This window comes from Carettochelys insculpta, chromosome 27, assembly GCF_033958435.1.
Source record: "Carettochelys insculpta isolate YL-2023 chromosome 27, ASM3395843v1, whole genome shotgun sequence".
NCBI classification, from domain to species: domain Eukaryota; kingdom Metazoa; phylum Chordata; order Testudines; family Carettochelyidae; genus Carettochelys; species Carettochelys insculpta.
This window is the reverse complement of record NC_134163.1, coordinates 14505559-14527421: the sequence shown is the minus strand read 5'-3', so window position 1 is coordinate 14527421 and position 21863 is coordinate 14505559. Positions and strand designations below refer to the sequence as shown.

Here is a 21863-nt window from a genome sequence, read left to right as displayed (position 1 = left end):
CAGGTGCTGGGAGACTCGTGCTGGCCGAGGGGAGTTTCTGACTGTACCCTCCCCGCCCCATCCAGGTCCAGCTGATCAACGACGCCTACAACATGGTGATCGATGCCATCCTGGGAGCTGACGCCGAGCCGGGGGAGGTGAAGGAGCCGTACGCCAGCATCTTAGCCACCCTGAAACAGATCCGGATCCCCATCGTCAGCCTGGACGTGCCCTCAGGTGGGAAGCCCAGAGCCCTCCCGCGGGGCCTGGCCGCTCGGCTCACCCTCTCCTCTGGGCACACGCTCTCCTCGGCCTGCGCTCAGGAATCCGCAGCCCTCCCCCCAGGGGCTGCAGGGTCTCACCCCACCAGCCCCAGCCCCCTGTGCTCCTCCCAGCCCCCTCTCCGTGGTCCCACCCCTTCCGGCGTGCCCTGCTTTGCCCATGGAATAGCCACCCAGGGGCTGGTCCCCCAGGCAGCCTGATGTGGCTGAGTGGGATGTGTGAGGGTTTTATTCCCCTGATTAGGTGGTGTCTTTCCTGCTCTCCTGTAGTAACGCCAGGTGGGTGCCTTGATTTCAGTGCACGGTGGTGAGGGGCGTTTCCCTGTGAGGACTTCTCACAGGTACACAATGGCCCTCCAGGCCCTTTGTAACCCGGCCCACCAGCTGCCACATTTCTTCCCCCGGGAAACAGAACAAAGGCTGGAGGAGGGGCCTGGCTGGTTGGAATAGGAACTGGGCTGTTGAGCGGGGCAGTCTGGGCTGGCTGCAGAAGGAGAAAGAGGAGCCAGGGCCCACCTCCGGGACCCCCTCTGGGCTCCTCTCCCCAGGATGGATGGTCCTGACAGCTCCTGGTTCCAGTGCTGACAAGTCTGTTCTATGCTGTGTCCCCCTCGACTAATAAACCGTCTGTTCTCCTGCTGAGTGAGAGTCACATCCAGCTGCAGGTGGGGGGCAGGGCCTGGGGAGCCCCCACACTCCGTGACCCACTGGGGAGTCCCTCCCTCTCCTCCAGCATGGGACCAGGCCTTTGATCTGGATAGCAAAGGGGGGGCACAGCCACAGCTCTAGTAATTGTATTTCCTCAAGAGGGGCTGATCAGCAGCCAACCCAGTAAGGACCCCCCAACCCTTCACCTCTCCCTCCAAGCCCCTGTGGCCAGGGCCGCCTGTGGTTGGTGCATTACTGCCAAGAACAGCTTTGGGGAGAGCGAACCCTAGGTCAGATCAGCCATGCTGCGCGCAGAAGAGCAGAAACTTTATTGCCAGGACTCCTGGGTCTCAGGGCTGGGAGGGAGGTGAGGTTTAGTGGTGAGAGCTGGGGAGGCGTCAGGACTCCTGGGTCCTGGTCTCAGGGCTGGGAGGGAGGTGAGGTTTAGTGGTGAGAGCTGGGGAGGCGTCAGGACTCCTGGGTCCTGGTCTCAGGGCTGGGAGGGAGGTGAGGTTTAGTGGTGAGAGCTGGGGAGGCGTCAGGACTCCTGGGTCCTGGTCTCAGGGCTGGGAGGGAGGTGAGGTTTAGTGGTGAGAGCTGGGGAGGCGTCAGGACTCCTGGGTCCTGGGTCTCAGGGCTGGGAGGGAGGTGAGGTTTAGTGGTGAGAGCTGGGGAGGCGTCAGGACTCCTGGGTCCCGGTCGCAGGGCTGGGGAATGTGAGGTTTAGTGGTTAGTGTCTTAGTTTCCTACTGTGTGTCATTGAGGGATCCTGTATGGATCCTCCTGAGTCCTGGTGAGGCTAAATGTGCCCATGTTGGCAAAGGGCCTTGGGTGGCCAACTGAAAGACACAGCAGAACTCGGGCAGTGATTCTCAGCTGTGTCCTTTCCGGAGCCTCCCCTTGAAGTGGGACCTTGCTGGGGCCCCTTGCACAGGGCCATGCCCTGGGGAGCCCCTGGACTGGAGCGCAGAGGGCAGAGGGCAGAGGCAGAGCAGAAGCGGCACGCAGGCCTGCTTGGTCCCCGCAGGGCTCGCAAGAGACGCCCGTGGGGTTTGCGGGCCCTTGACCCTGTGGCCAACCCCTTCCAGCCAGCAGCCGCATGAGTGGCCCCAGGAGCGGAGCTGCCAGCTGCAGGCCTGACTTCGAATCCTGGCTCAGGCAGCTAGTGAGAAGCAAGTCCACACGGGATCCAGCCCCTGGGGGATCCTTTCCTGTGACCAAGCCAACCTCTGGCATCTTCTGGGGGTGCAGCTGATCGGGACAGGGGCACGCCCAGCTCTGTGATGAGCTGGAGGTTATGGTACGGGCTGCCCAGTGCCAAGGGGTGCTTGCCCAGCCTGTGGGACATGAAGACAGAGGCAGTGTTGATGCTCAGCTCCAGCACAGCATGGAGCCTGTTAAATTGTCCCTGCTCTGCCCCGCAGAAATGATCGAGCGTCTCCTCAAGGGCTCTGACTTCGTGGAGCATTTGAACCCCGTCTCCTGCACGCCAGCTTCCCCTGTGCTTGCCAGCGCCTCTGGCCGGGCAGCTGAAAGGGAGCTGCCTCGCCACACACGCCGGGCATTTGTAATAAATAAGACGCTCCCCAAAGTGAGACATGATGTCATTTCAAAACACAGGCGTGTCTGGTGGCCAGGCCTGGGATTCCCATCAGAAGCTCCACAGGTCCTGGCCAGGGGCAGAACAAACAGGAGCCGGCTGCGAGACGGAAATAGACCGATCCCCACGCAGAAGAAAGCTGCCTAGTGCCAAGGCTGGCGGGGGGAGAGGTTGCTCTGGCTCTCACTAGCCCTGCGTCCCCTCGGGTGGATGCTGCCTTGGGACAGAGGGAAGCAAGCAGTGTTCCCTGGAAGCTGAGCGCTTGGGCGGCCTCCCAGGAGGGAGTCAAATGCCACCTGGCTGACTAGCTGAGCGCCTGCAGATGGCAGCCTGTGTTTGTGCTGGTGCACACCCTCGCAGGCCTCAGTGCACGTAATAAATTTTATTCTGCACATGGATGGAAAAAAACGAGAGGGAGCCCTGCTCTTGGGCATGGGGGGGGGCAGGTGAGACTGTTACCAGCTCAGCTCCCTGGAACACTGATCCCCCCCTCCAGGAGCCCTCCCCTCGCACACAGCTGGGGCAGCCCCCTCCCCCACCCGACTGCTGAGCAGCCTGGCTCCCGCTTCCGTCTGACCTTCCCCTTCTCTTTGCCTTGGCAGGGTGGGACGTGGAGACAGGCACCAGTGACGGCATCAGCCCCGACGTCCTGGTCTCCTTGGCCGCCCCCAAGCTGTGCGCCACCCGCTTCCTGGGCCGGCACCACCTCCTCGCCGGCCGCTTCCTGCCCTACGACGTGCAGAAGAAGTTTGAGCTCAACCTGCCCGAATACCCTGGCACAGAGTGTGTGGTGTCGCTGTAAGGCTCTGGGGGGGGCAAGGGCGGGCGGGGGGCAGGGCGGGGGGTGGGAGAGGACAAGCCACCCAGCTCCCGCCTAATAAAAAGGCTCGCTAGCGTCTCGGCTGTTTCTGAGCCCCCGGGTGATGCCCTGCTGGGATGCTGGGCTGGGCAGCGGGGCCTGGTGGCCCACCCGGACCGCGTGTGGCTCCTGGGGCTGGGGGGGCACCGATGGAACCTCCTGGGGCAGCTCAGACCACTGTGATCCTGGGCAGGGAGATGCTCCTGGGATCACAGGCAAAGCTGACCTGACCCCCTCCCCTCCCCTCCCCTGCCTCGGGGTCTCTGCGTAGGGCACGGGGGGAATGGTGGAGTCACAGGCGGTCGTCTCGGTGAGGAAGGCTGGAGGGCTCATGCGAGGCGCTCCAGTGCCCCAGCTGAGTACCCATGGGCCTGCCTGGATTGTGCCCCAAAGGCAGGGGGAGGATCTAGAGCAGGGAGAAGCTCCTCAGCCCCTGGCGGGATGGGCCCATCTGACTCCCCAGGCTGCCTCCAGCGCTGGCTGCCGGGATCAATCAATGCCCCTTTCACAGGAGCTGGCTCTGCAGCCGCTGCCAGCAGAGAGACCAGAGCAGCACCAGGGGAAGGATCAGGGAGCGATTTCCTCCAGCCACAGTTAGCTCCCGGCTGGGCTGTGTGGGCCCGGGGCTGCTGGGCCCAGCGGGGGCAGACGAACTCAGCTGCTCTGCTCAGGGACCTGTCTGCAGGTGGACAGGGAAGGAAACTTGCTCCCTTTGCCTTCGCTGGCCCCTGCTTGGACCCAGCCAGCAGCCCCTCGGCCAAAGAGCAGGGCTGGCCCTGGGCTGCGGGCTGTTGCTTTCTGCGGTGCTGCAGCTGTGGCCCTGGAAGGCCTCTGGGCCACTCCCTGCAGGTTGCCAGCCTGGCAGGCCTGGGAGCTGTTGGCGTGGCTGGGGCAGCCTTCGCCAAGCGGGAGCTGAGGCCGGGGGTCTGTGGGGAGTGAGCAGGGAGGCAGGACGCCCCTGCAGTGGCTCAGCACAGGGGTGGGCAGGGAGGTCCAGTGTGTGGCACTACCGGGCTTCCCCTAGGTAAGCGCGACCCGGCTCATGGCTTCAGGTGAGCGTGGGGTGGGTGGCTCCTGGCCGGTGCTATTCCAGCCCCGCTGCTCGGCCTTGCAGGGAGGAGTAACCTGCATTTCTCTGCAGGCCAGTGACCTCTGCAGGGGCCAAACGCCTCCCCACGGCCTCAGCTCCCACCTGTGCTGGCAAAGGCGCTTTGCCGCACCCCTTTGGCAGCAGCTGCTGTTCTCTGAGTGGCGCTTGGGGGTCGCGCTCCCTTTCCTGCGTGACCCCCTGGGACCCAGCCAGGAAAGGAGCTGCCCAGAAGTAGGCAGCACCTGCCAGCAGCTCCGGCCCCTCGCTGACTGTCGCCAGCCCCAGTGAGGGAGGGGGGCGGCTCTTGGCACAGCCCAGATGAGCAGTTCCCACGGGCGTTCGTGTGGGGAGCTGGGCTCTGCATGGCGCTGTAGCACTGCGGCTGAGCAAGGGCATGGATAGGATGCGGGAAGTCCCCCAGTTTGCTGCATGAGCTGGGGGGGTGGAGCTGAATGGCCTCCCCAAAGCCAGCCCCAGAGGTGGCCTCTGGAACCCCCTCGGTGCCAGCAGTGCCCTCCCCCCCACCTGTAAGGTTTAAAACAGGGGCTGGGGTGAGACATGCAGGGCCTGGTTCAGCCCCAGGGCAGCTGTGGCCTTCACCTCAAAGGAAACAAGTTGGGGATCAAACCCACAGAGCTCTCCCCAGGCACATAGGGCAAGTTACTAGCTTCAGTGGCCCCAGGGACTCTGCTTGGTGTGATGGAGCGGGTGGGTGTGAGGGGTTGTTTCCCCTGCATGGGTTCCATGAGCTTCCTACTGTCCTGTGGTAACACCAGGTGTGTGCCTCAGTTTCCCCAGCTGGGCAATGGGGATGAGGGGCTTTACAGAGTGATGACATCTCATACGTGGGCAGTGGGCCTCCCTGCTGTTTGTAACCTAGAAAACCAGGTGACCCCTTTCTTCTCGGCAAAGAGGACAAAGGTGGGAGGAGGGGCCTGGCTGGTTGGAATTGGAGCTGGGCAGTTGAGTGGGACACTCACGTCTGGCTGGCGATGGGGGAGAGGGACCAGGGCCCGGCTGGGGACCCCTCTGGGCCCCTCGCCCCAGGATGGATGGTACGACAGCATCTGGTGCCTGTGCTGACAAGTCTGTTCCACTCTGTGCCCCTGTCGCCTGATAAGCCCTCTGTTCTCCCTGCTGAGTGAGGGTCACGTCCGCCTGTGGGTGGGGGGCAGCGCCTGGGGCCCCCCCACACTGTGACACTGGGCCACACTCTGACCTGCCTATACTGGCGCCTTCCCCATATGCTTTGCCCCCCCCAGCCCCAGACTCTATCGAGACCCTGTTGTGCTGTCCTGACACTGATTTCCCAACCCTGCCTTTACCCCCCGCTGCCCTGAACACGCCACACCACACCGGGGCAGGGCGGGCAGCACCTGGCCTGCTGGGCTCAGCTCACCGTGTCCCAGCATAATGCTTCTCCTGGCAACGGGCGTGCGGGAACCGAACCGGCGGGGAAAGCGACGCGGGTCCCTGGGGATTTGCCGCTGCATGGGCCACACGTTCTTGCTGGCTGCGCCCGCCCCGAAGCAAACACAGAGCCAGGGGAAGGCGCTGCTAATAAAGATGGGACTGGAAATGACCTTGGGCCTGTGGCCTCTTTATTGGGGTGTCTGGGGCAGTAAGAACGTCAGCAGCGCCAGAGCCACCTGGGACCCTCAGACAGTGCCCGGCACCCCACTCCCCCGGTCCGGTTCCCCTTGGACTGTGATGGACCTGTTACCCAACCGGGCAGCACATGGGGGGACGGTCGGGCCCCAGCACTGCTCAAGCTGCATGAAGACACAGATGGCCTTTTGCAGCCCTGCCAAGGGCACCCCCCCCCACCCTACCATCCACACACCCCTGGCTCTGGGGCGGGTCAGTGCGCCACGGCTCGCGTGTGACGAGAGCAATTGGCAGCTCATTCGGCAATGCCAGAGTGAGCCGGGCGTAGAAGGAAGCCACCAGGGGACCAGAAGCAGCACCGTTGACACTGCACAGGCCTGTCCATCTGCGGCTGTGCTCGCTGGAGAGGCACTTCGGGGTATCCCTGAGGCACTCGCTGGGCCGGGCACTGCACAGACCCCACGACTGGCCCTGAACGCCTTGGTGGGTGTCACCATTCGTGGAGGGAGAGGTCTAACGTTCCCCCTGGGAAGTGCGCTGCAGGTCCTGCTCCCAGGAGGTGGCACTCCAGGGAATGACACACCCACAAGGACAGCACCTTAAGAGCGATCCAGCCTCTTTGCGCTGCAGGGGAAAGGGGACGTTGGGCATGAGGTGCAGAGTTCTCCTCAGGTGGGCCAGCCTGACACCTGTAAGGGCCATCAGCAGAGGTGTAGGTCAGAGCAACCCCAGGGCTGCTCTACGCTTGCAGGTCAGCACTTAGACCCTGAAACAGCCCTGTCCCGGGTCTTTCCAGGAGGCCGAGTGATCCTGGGGCGGGTTGTTAGCCAGCCTGTCCGACCTCTGCAATGTGACCTCTCCTGAGTGCGCAGCTTCAGAGTGGGGCCAGTCTGTCTTGTTGCCCTGTGTGTTGGAGTGGGGGATACGTGAGTGGCTCACAGAGGGTGGGGGGCTCCTGCTGAGGGTAACCAGGCGCCCAGGTGACGCCTCTGTGCTGCAGACAAAGGGGACGTGGAGCCTGAGGGGTTTGAATTGGGACTGGGAGTTGGAAGCAGTGAGTCTGGGCTGGGGGAGAGACAGAGACAAAGGAGGGGCCAAGCCCGGGCTCCGGGGGCCTCTCAGGGCCTCCTCTCCCCAGCGTGGGTTGGACTGGCTGTCCCTGCCGGCTGCACTGACTGCTCTGTATGACACTGTGTCCTGTCGGCTAAGCCGCCGCTGTTCTCCTGCTGAGTGGGAGTCAGTCCTGCCTGCGGCCGGGTGCAGGGCCCGGGGCCGGGGGGTTAAGTGCAGCTGAAAGGCTCCTGGGGGCATCAGAGAGTCACAGGCCTTGGGGGACCCTTAGGGTCCCCTTCTCCTACCATCTGCAGCCCGCAGGCCGGCGGCTCCTACCCGGGGCTTCCTGCGCCCCCCAGGGGCCTGGCGCTTGTGGGGAAAGCCCCCGTGCTGGGCCGGAGATGCCCAGGGCTGGAGAAGCTCTTCACGTCCAGGGTGTCCCCACGCCGCGTCCCAGTGGGACCCCGGGCTGGTTGAACTGGTGCCATCGGGCGGGCGGCTTTGGCCCTTTGCTGCAGGGTTTGCTGGCAAAGCAGTTGGTCCTTCTGGGGGCCCGGCAGCTCCTGGCTCTTGCCACTGGCCCCTGCGGCTTCACGGGGAGCGGGGGTTGTGGCGTCTCCCCCCGGGCGCCCCGCCAGGCCCGTGCAGGGCCCAAGGGGGCCCAAGCTGCGCCCTGCAGCCGGGCGGGTCCCACCTGCAGCTTTTGCCTGTCCGGGGCCTCCCGGGGCCCTGCGGTTCCAGTCCCCGAGCCCCTCCGGGCTGTGCCAAGTCCCGGGACCGCAGCCCTGCGCCCGCCCCACCCCCGCGGTTCTCTCCTCCCCTTTCCTCTTGACACCTTTCCAGCCCCCGCGTCCTGCCAGAGCAGGAGCCCAGCGCACAGCGCGCCGGGCCGCCTATATAGCCCGCAGGCTGCCCCGCGCCGGCTGCAGGAGCGCCCGGCCCCGCGCAGCCCAGCCTCCCGGGGCTCCCCGCAGCGCCGCGCTATGGGGCTGGCCACGCCGGCCCTGCTGCTCTTCGCCGCAGCCAGCCTGGCGCTGGCCCGAGGTAAGGCGGGAGCCGGCGGGGATGAGCCGCGGCTGGTGCCCGCAAAGGGCTCTGGCTGCCCGCGCCGGTCCCAGCCGAGCGCAGGTGCAGGTGCAGGCGCGGGCGGGGGGAAGGCGCCCGGGGAAAGTCCGGACCTGGCCGGGCCGGGGGCAGCCGGAGAGACCCCTCCCGCCTCGCTGCTCCCACCTCCCGGACGCCTGGGTTCCGCGGCTGGCTCTGCCGCTGACGCGCTGCGGGGAACCCCCCGCCCGCCCCCTACTCCGCCAGGGCGCCGCTCCCCGGGCGTTGGAGGCTCTGCCGGCACAGGCGGAGCGGGGGCGGCTCGGGAGCGCCCCATGCTCAGAGTTTGAATCCCCCCGGTCCATGGCTGGAGCCCCCTGGCCCTGGGGACTGGCGGGGGGAGCTGCGCCCGGCTGCCCCTTCCTTGGCCGGGGAACAGGCCACAGCCCACGCCCTGAATGCGCCCTTGGGGCCTCGAGCCCCAGCTGCTGCTACCGCCCCAGACTCGGACCCAGGCAGTCCCCCACCGCCTCCATACCCCGGGCAGAGGCAGGACCCGCCAGCGCCGCAGTTCCTGGGGGCGTCGCGTCCCTGACTCCCTCCTGTCCCTTCAGCATCTCCACTGCTCCGCTCCCGGCAGAATGGGGCACCCCCTGCAGGGAGCCCCCAGCCCAGGCACGCAGGCTCCAGCTGCCCGCACGGCCGGGGCTCCCGGCCGGAACGCCCTCAGCATCCTGCCCACAATGAAACTGACGCGCTGGTCAGTTTCACGGCTCCTCCCTCTGTCCTGGCGCCCAGATCAGGCAGCGTCCGCACAGACCCCTCATCTCGAGAGCCCGACCGAGCCCTGACGCCTGTCCCGGGGGCGGAGTGGCTGGGTCGGTGGCGCCCGCGAGTTGCTGGGGTGAGGACGCCGGAGTCTGGCCGCTCGACTTAAGGGTAGTGTGGCCAGGAGTGCGCCTGTGCCCAGAGCCCCGCCCGCTGCTCAGCCGCCGGAGTGGGGGCGAAACGCCCGGTGTGGGGGAAGCCTGGCGGGACGGGCGGATCCTCCGTCGCTTGGCAGGATCCTGGTCATGGGCTGGTAGGACAGAGCCCAGCACAGGGGAAACTGAGGCCAGGGCTCCTCGAGGCTGCGGTCAGAGCTTGGGGCCGGTTTGTCCGAGAGGGACAGACTCCCGCCCCGTCTCTGCCGCCCTTACCGCCCGGCGCGCACCCTCCGAGCTCCCCCTTCCTGCGCGCCTGGCGCGGAGCCTCGCCGGGTCCTAGAGTCCCGCAAAACCGGCGGGGGGGGTAGTCCCCTAGGCAAGGGGCCCAGGGTCGTCCGGCAGGGCGCTGGGACCTCCTGCCGCAGGTGAGTCCGGCGGGGAAGGGGGAGGCCGGCACCTGAGCGCAGGATCACCGCCCCCGCAGGCAGAAACAGCCCGTCCCGTCCCGTCCCGTCCCCTCCCACCCCAGCGCCGAGGGCGAGTCCCCAGCGTGGGCCCGGGAGCTCGGTCACCGCAGGCTCCCAGCCCGGGGGCAGAGGCCGGGGTTAGGGGCGCGGGGGCAGCTGAAATCGGAGCCCGGCCCTAGGCGGGGGCTTTGCAGAGGCGGCTCCGCTCCCGGGCTGAGCGCCGCCTCGGAGTCCGGCACCGGACCAGGGCGACAGAGACAGTCCCCGCCCCGACCCCCCAGCTGTAGCGCATCCCTCAGACACCCCCCGGTCCCCGCAACTGCTCCCGGCGCCTGCCCGCCTGTCTCAAAGGGGGCAGCGGCGGCGGCGGGATCTGGGGGGCGCTGCGAGGTGCAGCCGAGGGGGCTGTGAACAATGTTCCCCCTAATCCTTCCCATCCATGGGCGGAACACTTCTGTGTGCCCTGAGGGGCGGCGGAGGTGCAGCGGGGGGGGGGGTCCGCGGGGCGCAGCGGGGGGGGGCCACGGGGCGCAGCAAAGGCGGATGCAAACACCGCGCGGTTCTTCCGCCAGAGCCGCTGAAGGAGGAGTCCCGACCCGGCAAGACCAACGCGCTGGGGAAACGCGGCAAACAGAGACCGGATCAAACCCGCCCGAGGCTGGGCGCGGCAGGTGCGGAGAGCGTCATTCACAGCGGCGGGTCCCCGCCGCGCCGCCGGCCCGGCACAGAGTAACCAGGTGCCACGGCCGGGGGAGGCGGGGGGCCCGGGCAGGGCTGGGGGAGCCCAGGGCTGGGCTGGCGGGGGGCTGCGGGGCGGGGCGCTGCGCCCGGGTGGCAGCTGGGCGGGTGCTTGGCCCTGGCAATAAAAGGAGCCCGGATCCGAGCCCGGCTGCAGCCTCCAGAGCCTCCTGCCCGCCCGGAGCAGCCGGTATCCGCAAGGGCGCAGGAGACCTGCCGGGCGGGCACCACCCTGCGGCCCGTCCCCACGGGCCCGGCACGGCCAGGATGCTGCTCCTGGCGGGGTGGCGCTGCGCGTCCTGGGGCAGAGTCCCGCCCGGCGGAATCCGCGCGGAGGCCGACGGCTGGGCCGGCCGCTGACCGAGGCTTCCTCTCCCGGCGCTCCAGGTGCCACCGAGTGGAGCTCCTGGTTCAACGTGGACCACCCCGGCGGCGAGGGAGACTACGAGAGCCTGGAGGCCGTTCGCTTCTACTACCCGGCGCGGGTGTGCGCCCGGCCCGTCTCCATCCAGGCCCGCACCACCGAGTGGCAGCTGCCCGAGGACGTGGGCGAGCTGGTCCACTACAGCCCCGAGAAGGGCTTCTGGTGCCTTAACCGCGAGCAGCCCGGGGGCAAGACCTGCTCCAACTACCACGTCCGCTTCCTGTGCCCCGCGGGTGAGAGCCGGGCGGGCGGCCAGGCCCTGCCCCAGCCGATCCAGCCTCCCGGGGCGGAGCCGCCTGCCCCTGCCCGCGCCCGGGGGACCCAGCCGGTTCCGGGCCCGTCCCAGCGACACCCGAGAGGCCAGCACCCGCCCCGAGCCCCGGCACTGACCGCACAAGCGCCCGCGGGCTGGGATGCCTCGGCCAGGTCGGGTCTGGGCGCAGGGCCCCTCGCCACGTGTACGGGAGCGAAAAACTCCCGGGCGCGGCGCAGACCCAGGGCCGGTGTCAGCGGTTGGAACGGGCTGAGCCCCCTGCGGGACCGCCAGGGCCCCCCCTGCACCCCGGCCTCGGAGGTGCATGAGCCCCCCGGGCTCCGCCGGCAGCTCCAACGCCCGCCTGGCTCGGGGGAGCAGCAACCCTCCTTCATTGCCTGCTCCAGCCCGGCCCCGGGGCCATGGCTGCACGGAGTGTGTGTGTCGCTGCAGGGGGTGCGCACCCCTCTGCTTCCCCATTCGTGGCCCAGCGGCTGAGGGCCCCGGGGCTTGCGGCGGGTGGCTGGGGCCGCGGCGTTGCAGCCACGCTCGGTTGCGGGGCCCCCAAGGGCACCGAAGTCCCCGGGCCTGGCTGGAGGTTTCGGCAGCTCTCCCAGTCCTGAGCCACCCCCAGTACGAGGCCGGGGCGCCCTGGAGCGCCTGTTCCCGACCCACCTACGGCGCCAGCGCGCTGCAGACCCGGCCCTGCCGCGGCCACTGGCTGAGTGCGCCGGAGGCTCCTGCGCAAGTAACAGTATATGGGGGGGGGGGGGCGCCGGGGCGGGGGAGGCCCCCGGGGCCGTAGGGCCACCTGCCCCCCGCGGGAGATCGAGGCCCTCCCGGCTCCCTGGGTGCGCTGCCGGCGGCAGACGCAGCGAGGCCCCAGCCGGGTTCCCGGTCAGCCGGGCGCCTGGCAGCCCCTGGGCCGCCCGCAGATGAGCGGAGCCCGCAGCCGGGCGGGGGTTTCTCCAGGCTGTGCTCGTCCGCCCCGGCCTGGGCGCGCAGAACCTTTGCGCTGCAGGGCGACGGAACGGGGGTCTCGAACTACGGCGCGAAGCCAGGCCAAGGTCTCGGCGGGCCGGCGCCTGGGGCGTTGGGCGGGGTGGCTGTGAGTCCATCCCCGCCAGCGGGGGGCAGCGCACACACACACACATACCCACACACCCCCTCCAGCTGAGAGCGCCTTGCACACACACACACACACACACACACCCTCCAGCTGGGAGCGCCTTGCGCGCGCGCACACACCCTCCAGCTGGGAGCGCCTTGCGCGCGCGCACACACACACACACACACACACACCCTCCAGCTGGGAGCGCCTTGGGAGCAGGGGCTGTGTTTGGTGCTCTGGTTGTGGGGTGCCCGGCAGGCCGGGCCGGGCGGCGCTGCGCCTCGGGCTCCTGCCAACCAGCATAAATAACAGGAAAAGCTCAGACCTCCCCACAAAGTTACTTGAGTAGAAGAGCAGCTACTTTCACCTCCGGCTCCTTGGCCTGTGTGCTTCCACTCCAGCGCTTTCCCAGAGGGACACCAGGGACTGGTACTTAGGTACATCCCCCACAGCAACTGCACTTTTACTCGAGTAACTTTGTGGGTACGTTCCCCACCTGTGGAATGACTCTAACCTAACTCCAGTGCCCCCCGCTGAGTTATTCCAGACCCCTTCGTGTGTTGTTTTGTGCCCTGGCACCGCTCAGCACAAGGGGACACGCCGCTGCCATGACAGCCACCCGCTGGCGTAGTTTAAAGGACGTTTTCTTTCACCCGTTCGTTATTACGGGACTCCAGGGGCAAACCCCCGTTTTAAACAATAGCTCCCTCCGGACAGCCGGGGCACCGGCAGGCAGGAATGTGAGTGGGTTGCCCGTGGTTTGGAGCGGCAGGGCTTGTTAATGGAGTCCGGGCGCTCGGTGTTCAGTCCCAGGGCCTGGCAGCGCCGAGCGCTGGAGCTGGTCTGTGGGAACAGCTGGCAGAGCTGTGCACAGCTGGGGGGGATTTTTGAAGCGGACTCCCCTTCTCCTCTCCAATCTCGCCACCCGGCGCTGGGCCAGCTGGGCAGCTCCCACGCCAGCTTTCCTTGGAGAGCCAGGCGAGTAACTGCTGGAGCAGAGGCCTTGGGCATGAAAGCCGCTTGGCAGGCGCGGGCAGAGGGCTGAGCCCGGGAACAGTGAGCTCCGTAGCGGGTGGTGTCTTTGTCCTGGCATGCTGGGCTTGGCTGGGAGTGGCCCTCCAAGGCAGGGGGACCAGGCCCTCAGGCCAGGAGTGGGAGAGCTGGTGTGAAATGAAACGTGGGTGCATCCCTAGTGCTGGGACCAATGGAAATCAAAGCAAGGAGTCTCCATTGCCTGGTGCTGGGTGGGTGCCTGGGGCCATCCTTTGCACCAGTGCAAATCCAGGCATGAACTTACTACCATTGCACATGGCTTCTGTGCACACTCACTTTGCACGGGTGTCAATGAGGCCGAAGGCGATGGTGCCACACCCGGCAGGAGATCCCTGGAAGGCTCACGTCTGCCCCCTCCACAGGGAGCAGTGGGGTGAGGGGGGGGTGAGGTGCAGGTGGTGATCCACCCTGGAAACCTCCCTGTCTCCAGGCTCAGGGCAAGGCCCAGGGCAGCGGGTGGGAGCTTTCCTCCACAGGGGCCTTCTTCAGGGCAGCTCTGCTGGCCTCTCTGTGCAGCGCTGTGCACTTGGAGGAACCTGGCGCTGCCTGACGGGATCACTGGGGTCTCTGCCCGCAGGTGCCAGCTGGGGTGAGTGGAGCGCCTGGAGCCCCTGCTCCAAGAGCTGCGGGAGCGGCGGGAAGCGAGTCCGGCACCGGAGCTGCAAGAAATCCAAGAGGTCCCGCTGTGTCGGCCGGCCCTTGGAGGTGCAGAAATGCGCCCGGACCCCCTGCCCAGGTACTGGCCGGCCGGAGCGCCCGCCCCTCAGCCACCCACTGCCAGAGGGACCAGCCGCGGAGCGGGCGGGGTTGGGGGGCAGGTAACCCCTGGCCTGCATTGGGGGGATGTGGCCAAACGAGGGCGGGGACATGAGGGTCTTTGGCCAAGGCCAGGTCCATATTGGGCGGGGTTTGTGAACAGCAGGTGAGGCTGATGGTGGGGCACCACCATGCTGGGATTTAGGGACAGGCTCTGAAGCCAGTTCCAAGCAGCAGGGCCCAATGGGGGGACTGTGCCCCCGCACGCCCCTGCAGCCAGGCCAGGATTCCTGCTACTTTCTTCCCTCCGCAGGGGGGATAAATTTCGTTCTGTGCACCAAGGCAGGTGCAGCTGTGCACCACCTATAGAAACACACTGCCGGCCATGCTAACCAGCTGGGTGACACCTGGATCTCTCCTGGGCGGCTGCCCCAGGGCTCAGCTCACAGGGACCACTGCTCCCAGGCCTGGATCTCCTTTAAGCAAGAGCTGTCAGTGGGCTGGGCCTGCCCTGGTCCCCTCCCGGTGCATTCCCCAGAGCAGGAGCCTTTGCGGAAGTGCCCGGGAGGGGCTGAGCCTCCCTTGGAAGGGGCAGGAGCCCTCTTGCTGCCCCATGGGTGTCCGTGTGGCCAGTCTCAGAGCCCTGAGGTTCCCCCTTCCCGTTCTGCCCTGTGCAATACTGTGTGTCTCTCTCATGGCCTGCCTTTCTGTCCTCCCACCCCAGCCTGCCAGCTGAGCTGTGCCCCGGGTGCCGCTGGCAAGGGCTGCAACGGCTGCACCTGCCCAGACCACACCCTGGTGGGCACCATCCTAAGCGCTGATGGGGCCGCCCTCGCCAATGCCCGAGTCGCCCTCAAGGCCAAGCCCCAGGCCGTGCTGGCCAGGAGCGACCACCGGGGCCACTTCAGCATCCAGGGAGTCTGCGCTGGCAGCGGGGCCAGCGTCAGCGTCCAGCTGGAGCCCTTCGCCCCCGGCGAGGCGCCGATCATCTCCAACGGCTCCAGCTCCTCGTGGGTGCAGGTCACGCTCCAGAGGCCGGGTGAGGGCCCTGCCTGGTGGGGGTGGGGGGTTCCATACCACCTCTGGGGGCGCTCCGCCCAGAGAGCAGCCTGCTGGTGCCGCCCATGAAGGCCTGTGCTGCAGGGCCCAGGGCTCTGGGGTCAAGCCCAGCTGGTGACCCACGTGGGGGGGGTCGTGCTGGGGGAGGGGGCTCCATGCTGGGGGACGGGGACCGTGGCTATCACTGGGGCCTCGTTGCTGCTTCTACTCCCTCTGTGTCCTGCAGAGAAGCCCTACATGCTGCAGCACCCTGAGTCCAAGGTGCGGGTGACCGGCCAGCGTGTGACTCTCTGCTGCACTGCCTCCGGCTCCCCCATGCCCACAAAATATTACTGGTGAGTGGCAGGGGCTGGCCCTTGGCAAATGCCACGGGGTCGGGGGGTGGGGTTAGTCAGGCCTCCCAGGCTCTGTGTGTGTGTGTGTGTGTGTGTGTGTGTGTGTGTGTTGTAGGGTGGAAATAGCAGAGGAAGAGGCTGTGGGTTGTGGGGGGGGTGAGCAGCACCAGCAACTCTGTGTGTGGGGGGGGGGCTGTGATGGAGTGGGGGGGGTGCATGTAAGAGACTCAGGCTGCATGTGTGTGTGACAGGCAGAGCAACTCCCAGCACTAGGGATGAACCCCTGGGGCTGTAACCTGAGCTGGCAGGTGACACCTCTGACCTGAACACAGAGCAGGGAGGAGTCCAGCTGGGTTTGAATCGGAGGCGGCAGTTAGAAATGGGGGAGAGGGAGCTGGATGGCAGCTGGCCTGGCTAATGGGAGGTTAGACCCCAGCTGGGGCCCCCTCGGGCTCCTCTCCCCAGGCTGGGCTGAAAGGACTGGCTCTGCCGGCTGTACCAACACCTCTGTGCTGAGCTGGGCCTCTGTCGCCTGATAAACTTCCTGTTCTACCTGCTGAGTGAGAGTTGCTCCTGCCTGCGGAGGGGGTGCAGTGCAGGGGACCCCTGAACCCCATTACAGTGGCTTTTTGTGTATTGGGGCCGGGGTGGGGAGGGGTGTTGTGTGGGGGACAGTGTTTCCTCTAATTTTTCTCAGCTGTCTGCAGAATAAATTTTGTTCTGTGCACTGAAGCCTGAGTGGATGTGCACCACCCATAGCAACACAGGCTGTGGCTGTGGGAGCTCTGCTGATCAGCTGGGCTGCACCTGCCTGTCTCCTGGCCGCCCAAGCGCTCAGCTTAGCAGGGACGCTGACGGTGGTGTGTGTGGGGGTGTGCATGGAAGGGCTGGGGCTGTGTGTAACCTCCAGGAGCTGTGCCAATGGGTGGGCCAGGCAGCAGGCAGGCCCCGATGCGCCACCCCCCCATTGCTGACACTCTCCGCTTGCTGGTCTCCTGCAGGTACCACAATGGGACGCTCCTGGACAGGAAAGTCCACAAGTACAACAGCAGCTTGGTGCTGCGCGACCTCCAGCTGCCCCAGGCCGGCTTCTATCACTGCAAAGCCAGCACGGACGTGGGCTCCGCCAAATCCGCCCCCGCCTTCCTGAGCGTGATTGGTGAGTGCTGGGGAGATGGGCAGGAGACAGGGGAGCGCTGCCCCCAGCTCACCCCGGCTGGCCAGTGACAGCCGGGGAAGGATCTCCTGCCCTCGCTCTGGCCACGGGAAGGAGGCGAATGCCACAGGCCAAAGGGCCGATGACTCTGGCTGGAGGTTTTCCAGTGGTGCCAAAGGAGGCAGGATCAGAGCCCTGCTGCCCCCCAGGCAGTGGAGAGAAGCTGTGGGGAGCCCCCAGGCTGATGCCCTGGGACCTGAACCCAGCCCTGGCAGAGGCAGGATCGGGAGCTGGCTGGGCTGTGACACACTCCTGTCCTCTGGGTGGTCAGCATGGATGGAGGGGGGCTGGTCCCTACACTCCCCAGCCTCTGAGACTGGGACTTGGCCCCACGGCTGCTTCCGCCTGCCTGATGCTGCCAAGGTCCCCCACCCGGCCTGGCTTACTGTTGTCGGGTGCTTCACTGCCTCCCCTGGGTCGCAGGTCCGACATGCAGCGGGCACGAGGGGCTGCCTGGCTGGGCTGGGGCAGGGGCAGGCTGTAGGACCCTCACTCAGGGGTGGGGGGCGCTGGGTGCTCCTGGACCAGGGAGGCGGCGTCTGGCGATAAGGGCAGGCTGCTGCGTGTGGCACCTCGGGTGACAGTGAGTGTGGGGGAGAGATTTCCTCTCCCAGCCCCTGATGTGGCTCTTCTCTTCTCCCCGCGGCCCAGTCAAGGGACAGACGGGCTGCAAGGCCGAGCCGGAGGAATACCTCATCCAGCTGCCCCACGAGTGCTTGCGGGAGGCCGGGCGCTCCCCTTACTACAATGTGGGCCGCTGCCCTGATGCCCGCTGTGCCGGGAGCCCGGGGAAGGAGCTGCAGTGCCGGGACAGGGTGGGGCGCTGCTGCCGGGTGCGGCGCCTGGAGGTGCGGCAGATCCCCTGCGCCGGCGGCCTCCTGCCCGTCATGGCGGTGGCTGAGTGCGGCTGTGAGCGCTGCACCCAGCCCAAGATCCTGGTGCACGGCCGGGTGACGGCAGCCGACAACGGGGAGCCCCTGCGCTTCGGCCAGATCTTCCTGGGCAAGGAGAAAATCGGCTTCACCGGCTACCAGGGCACCTTCGCCATCGAGGTGCCCCCGGGCGCGCAGAGGCTGGTGGTCCGCTTCGTGGACCAGCTGCAGGCGTTCGTGGACACGGTCAAGGTCCTGCCTTTTGACCCCCGGGGTGGTGCTGTCTATCAGGACATCAAGGTAATGAGGAAGAAAAAGCCGGTGGACCTGGACCCCACACAGGCTAATACCATCCTGCTGGGAGAGCTGGAGGGCCAGGCGCCGATCGGGGAGATGGTTATCCCGGCTGGCTCCTTCCTTCGGCCCAATAGGGAGGTGTACAACGGCACTGTCAAAGCCAGTGTGACCTTCCTAGACCCCCGGGATGTCACCACGGCAGCCGCTGCCTCCAGCGACCTCAACTTCATCAACGCTGAGGGGGATCTCTCCCCGCTGAGGACCTACGGCATGTTCTCGGTGGACTTCCGGGCCAGCGAGTCCAACGAGGTGCTGTGGACGGGCCGGGTGGAGGTGCGGGTGGACGCGGAGCAGGTCAGGATGCCCGAGCACCTCCACAAGATGAAACTGTGGTCCCTGAATCCTGACACGGGCCTGTGGGAGGAGGAAGGTGCCTTCCGCCAGGCCACGGAGAGGCGAGGCAAGCGGGAGGAGAGGGCCTTCCTGATCGGCAACGTGGAGATCCGGGAGAGGCGGCTCTTCAACCTGGACGTGCCCGAGAGCCGCCGCTGCTTTGTCAAGGTCCGGGCCTACGTCAACGAGAAGTTCAACCCCAGCGAGCAGTTGGAAGGGGTGGTGATCACGCTCATCAACCTGGAGCCCCAGCCTGGCTACCCCTCCAACCCACGAGCCTGGGGGCGCTTTGACAGTGTCATCACGGGTCCCAACGGGGCCTGCCTGCCTGCCTTCTGCGACGGACAGCGGGCCAATGCCTACACTGCCTACATCACTGCCACCATGGGTGGGGAGGAGCTGGAGGCCGTGCCGTCTGGCCCCAAGCTAAACCCCAATGCTGTGGGGGTGTCCCAGCCCTACCTGAACAAGCTGGGCTACCGTCGGACGGACCATGACGACCCCAGCCTCAAGAAAACGGCCTTCCAGGTCAACCTGGCCAAGCCCAACCCCAACAACCTAGAGGAGGCCAATGGGCCCATCTACCCCTACCGCAGCCTGCAGGAATGCGAGGCGGCACCCGTCTCCGCCAACCACTTCCGCTTCTACCGGGTAGAAGTGGACAAGTACGAGTACAACGTGGTGCCCTTCAAGGAAAGCGACTTGGCCTCCTGGGCGGGGGACTACCTGTCCTGGTGGCCCAACCCCCAGGAGTTCCGGGCCTGCTACATCAAGGTGAGGATTGATGGACCCCAGGAGTACATGGTGCGGGCCCGCAGCATGGGCGGCAGCCACCCCCGGACGCGTGGCCAGCTGTATGGCCTCCGGGACACCCGCAGCGTCCGGGACACGGAGATCCACAACAGCTCGGCTGCCTGCGTGGAGTTCAAGTGCAGCGGGATGCTCTTCGACCAGAGACTCATGGACCGCACCTTGGTCTCCATCGTCCCTCAGGGCAGCTGCCGCCGTACGGCCGTCAACAGCCTGCTGCGGGAATACCTGGGCCGCCACCCCCCGGGCTTGGAGAACAACGACACGTCGGTCTTCACCATGCTGGCGCCTGTCGACCCGTTGGGCCACAATTATGGCATCTACACAGTCACTGACCAGAACCCCCGGCTGGCGAAGGAGATCGCCATCGGCCGGTGTTTCGATGGCACCTCAGACGGCTTCTCCCGAGAGATGAAGTCCGACGTGGGCACAGCCCTGAGCTTCCACTGCCAAGAAAAGCCCGTCACCCGGCAGAGCCTGTTCCAACGCCTGCTCACCTCACCTGGCAGCGCCCTGACGGAGATCCGCCGCGAGATGGGAGGCAACGAGCAGCTGCGGGCCCCCTCCCGGGTGGTGGCCTATCCCACCGGCCTCAGGGATGGCTCCTCCGCCCCGGCCAGACGGACCCCCAGCAGCTGGAGAAGGATGGGCCTGACCCGGGCTCGGCAATGAGCAGTGACCTTGCTGCTGCCCTGACTCTTTCCCCTCGCCCCCCACCGGCTCATGACATTCCCTTGGGTCTCTGACACCTCCCCCCGTCCCCATGCCCCATTCTGCCTAAACTCAGCTCTTGGGGGTGGTGGGGGACAGCCCTGAGAGGTTCCTCGTTGCCATGGGGAGGGAGGTGAGGCAGTGAGGTGGGGGGAGCCCAGATCAGCCATCACTGGTCTCTCCAAACTGACTTCTCCCTGCTCTGTTCTCTCTGGGGCCTGAGCTAGTGTCTGCAGCGGAGGGCTGGGGCTTGGCGTTGCCGACTGCCAGCGTTCCCTGCAAGCTGAGCGCTTGCTGTTCTCTCAGCTCCCACACCCGGGGCTTTCCCCTGGCACCAAGGTGAGAGTAGCTTGACATCTAAATTTGGATGGACAGCTCCAGTCAGGCCAATGGGGCTGCATGGGGAGGGACAAATTCTTTACCTGCCTGAGACTTTCAGCATGGGGGGACAACCCCCCAAGGATCCCCCAAACTATGCCTGCGCCCACTCCCTCCAGTTAGCACCAAGCACCTGGTCCAGCAGGGAGTCAGGAGAGGGTTTGTTACTCTTAGCCACTGTGACCCTGCCCTGACTTGCTTCTGGCCGAGCAAGGCCATCAGACCCACCTGCAGACACAGCCCCCGGGGTAATTTTTAAACAGCAACCAGTGAAGTCACCAGGAATCACATTGTCCTTCCATGTGGGCAAACCCACACCTGGCTGCTCCCTGCCCCAAGAGCCACCTCTGAAACTGACTAGAGACGCATGTGAAACTGACCGGCTCCTGCTTTCAAAGTGTGGGTGGGTGGGGGGAGCCACATAGCTATTGTCATATCCTGCCTGGGTGAATGTGAACGGTCGGAAGGGTGGTTAGTGCTGCAGGTAAGGGAAGGGCAACCACCTCTGCAAGTGACATGCTTTTATTTGGGCCAGTGCAGACAGGCCGGAAATGGAACCTGTCTGGTGTTTCTTAAACTTTTTGAGCCCTCGGCCCACCAAACAATAATATTTCTTTTTTTAATGTGGAACACACGAAGCTTTTGTTAAACAAACAAAAACAGCAACACACACACACACACACAGCAAAACCAAACTGAACGCATTCCATCAGGTCTCTCAGCCATGAAAAAGTGACCTTGTGCCTGGTTTTAATAACAGACAACCGACACCCTCTGTGTATTTTTCCAGACACTGGCGGCACGCCTGCGAGTTGTTCATGGCGCACCCATGCACCGCAGAACACCGGTTAGGAAGCACAGTGCTAAAGGGCCAGGAGGAGAGTGAAGCCTATGGCATTTGGTTAATGGTGTTGTCCCCACCATGCCGCCAAGTTAGCAAAAACAGCAGCATTCTAGAGGGAAGCAAACTGACCTGGGAACTTAAGGGCTTCAGCTGATTCAATCTGCCTGAGCAAACTGGAGCATGGGCTGGCACCAGCTAGTGAAGGGTGGCCCATGGAAAAAGGGGGGATGCTGTCCAGGCTCAGCAGGAGTGTCTGTGCTCTGAATACCAGTCAGCACTTGTACATGGCCCAGCCTGCAGAGCCCACCCTCGCTGGAGTGACAGCCCCAAGAGTGGGGGCAGAGAGAATGGGCATTGGGAGGGTAGCAAATGTCATTTTTCACACACACACAGACACAGACACACACACACACACGTTTTTCTCGTCCTCTTTTTTGCGCTGGGTGGCACAAAAATGATTTTCTTTCCTATTTTCGTATGGTCCAGCTGGGCAAAAATACGTCCTCCCAGCACTTGGCCCTGACGTTCCTTCCCCTCCCCGGGAAAGCAGGGAAATTAAGAAAATGTACATAGGTGGAAAAATCTCACTTGCCAACCAGACGGGGAGCCGGTTCCCAGGCCAGAGCCAGAGACGGCACATACCTGCAGCACCAGACCACCTTTGTGCACAGTGATTTGCAAATCTCCTGCCTTGCGTCCGTAGCTGCTCCCCAGCCAGTGACCGGCCCATGGCAGTGCTGGCCGTTCTGCTTGGCTGGAGCCAGGCCTGAGCTGGTCCCTGGAACATGTCAGCAAATTGTCCTGAATTAGCACACGTGCCTGTCTATCAGCCTGACTGCTACTGGTGTAGAGAGGCAGAGACAGGGCTCTGCTAGGAATAACTGTCTGCACAAGACAGGCTGGTTTGCTAAGGCATGTGGATAAATCATGCAGAGTTGTACATTATTTATTCTAAAGTACACGGTTGTGTTTTCATCAGCTGGCTGAGGTGTCCATTTGTGTGTGTGGGATCAGCCCAGTCCGGCCTGGGGCTGGGATTGGAACACAGGTATCGGCCA

The 21863-nt window shown here is 65.5% G+C and overlaps 2 protein-coding genes across 5 annotated transcripts in view; both read left to right on the top strand.

Annotated features, from left to right (window-relative positions):
• Positions 1-3312, top strand: part of YJEFN3 (YjeF N-terminal domain containing 3) — a 42675-nt gene extending 39363 nt beyond the window's left edge. For all 4 annotated transcript variants that reach the window (XM_074978449.1, XM_074978446.1, XM_074978447.1 and 1 more), the window contains 2 exons: positions 66-216; positions 3111-3312. In XM_074978449.1, coding sequence (XP_074834550.1) covers positions 66-216; positions 3111-3310 — 351 coding nt within the window. In that variant the 3' untranslated portion in view covers positions 3311-3312. The remainder of the gene's footprint in view (positions 1-65; positions 217-3110) is intronic.
• A 4756-nt stretch (positions 3313-8068) lies between these two features.
• On the top strand, positions 8069-21783 carry CILP2 (cartilage intermediate layer protein 2). Its single transcript, XM_074978291.1, has 8 exons — positions 8069-8162; positions 10128-10226; positions 10681-10950; positions 13712-13870; positions 14615-14929; positions 15176-15284; positions 16286-16443; positions 17152-21783. The coding sequence occupies exons 1-8, from the start codon at positions 8102-8104 to the stop codon at positions 19542-19544; spliced, it is 3564 nt and encodes a 1187-aa protein (XP_074834392.1). The 5' UTR covers positions 8069-8101; the 3' UTR covers positions 19545-21783.
• Positions 21784-21863: the final 80 nt, after the last annotated feature.

Coding starts and splice junctions, on each gene's coding strand:
- CILP2 (XM_074978291.1), top strand. CDS start 8,102: ATGGGGCTGGCCACGCCGGCCCTGCTGCTCTTCGCCGCAGCCAGCCTG. Junction 10,227..10,680: donor CCCGAGGCTGGGCGCGGCAG/GTGCGGAGAGCG, acceptor CCGGCGCTCCAG/GTGCCACCGAGTGGAGCTCC. Junction 13,871..14,614: donor CGCCCGGACCCCCTGCCCAG/GTACTGGCCGGC, acceptor CTCCCACCCCAG/CCTGCCAGCTGAGCTGTGCC.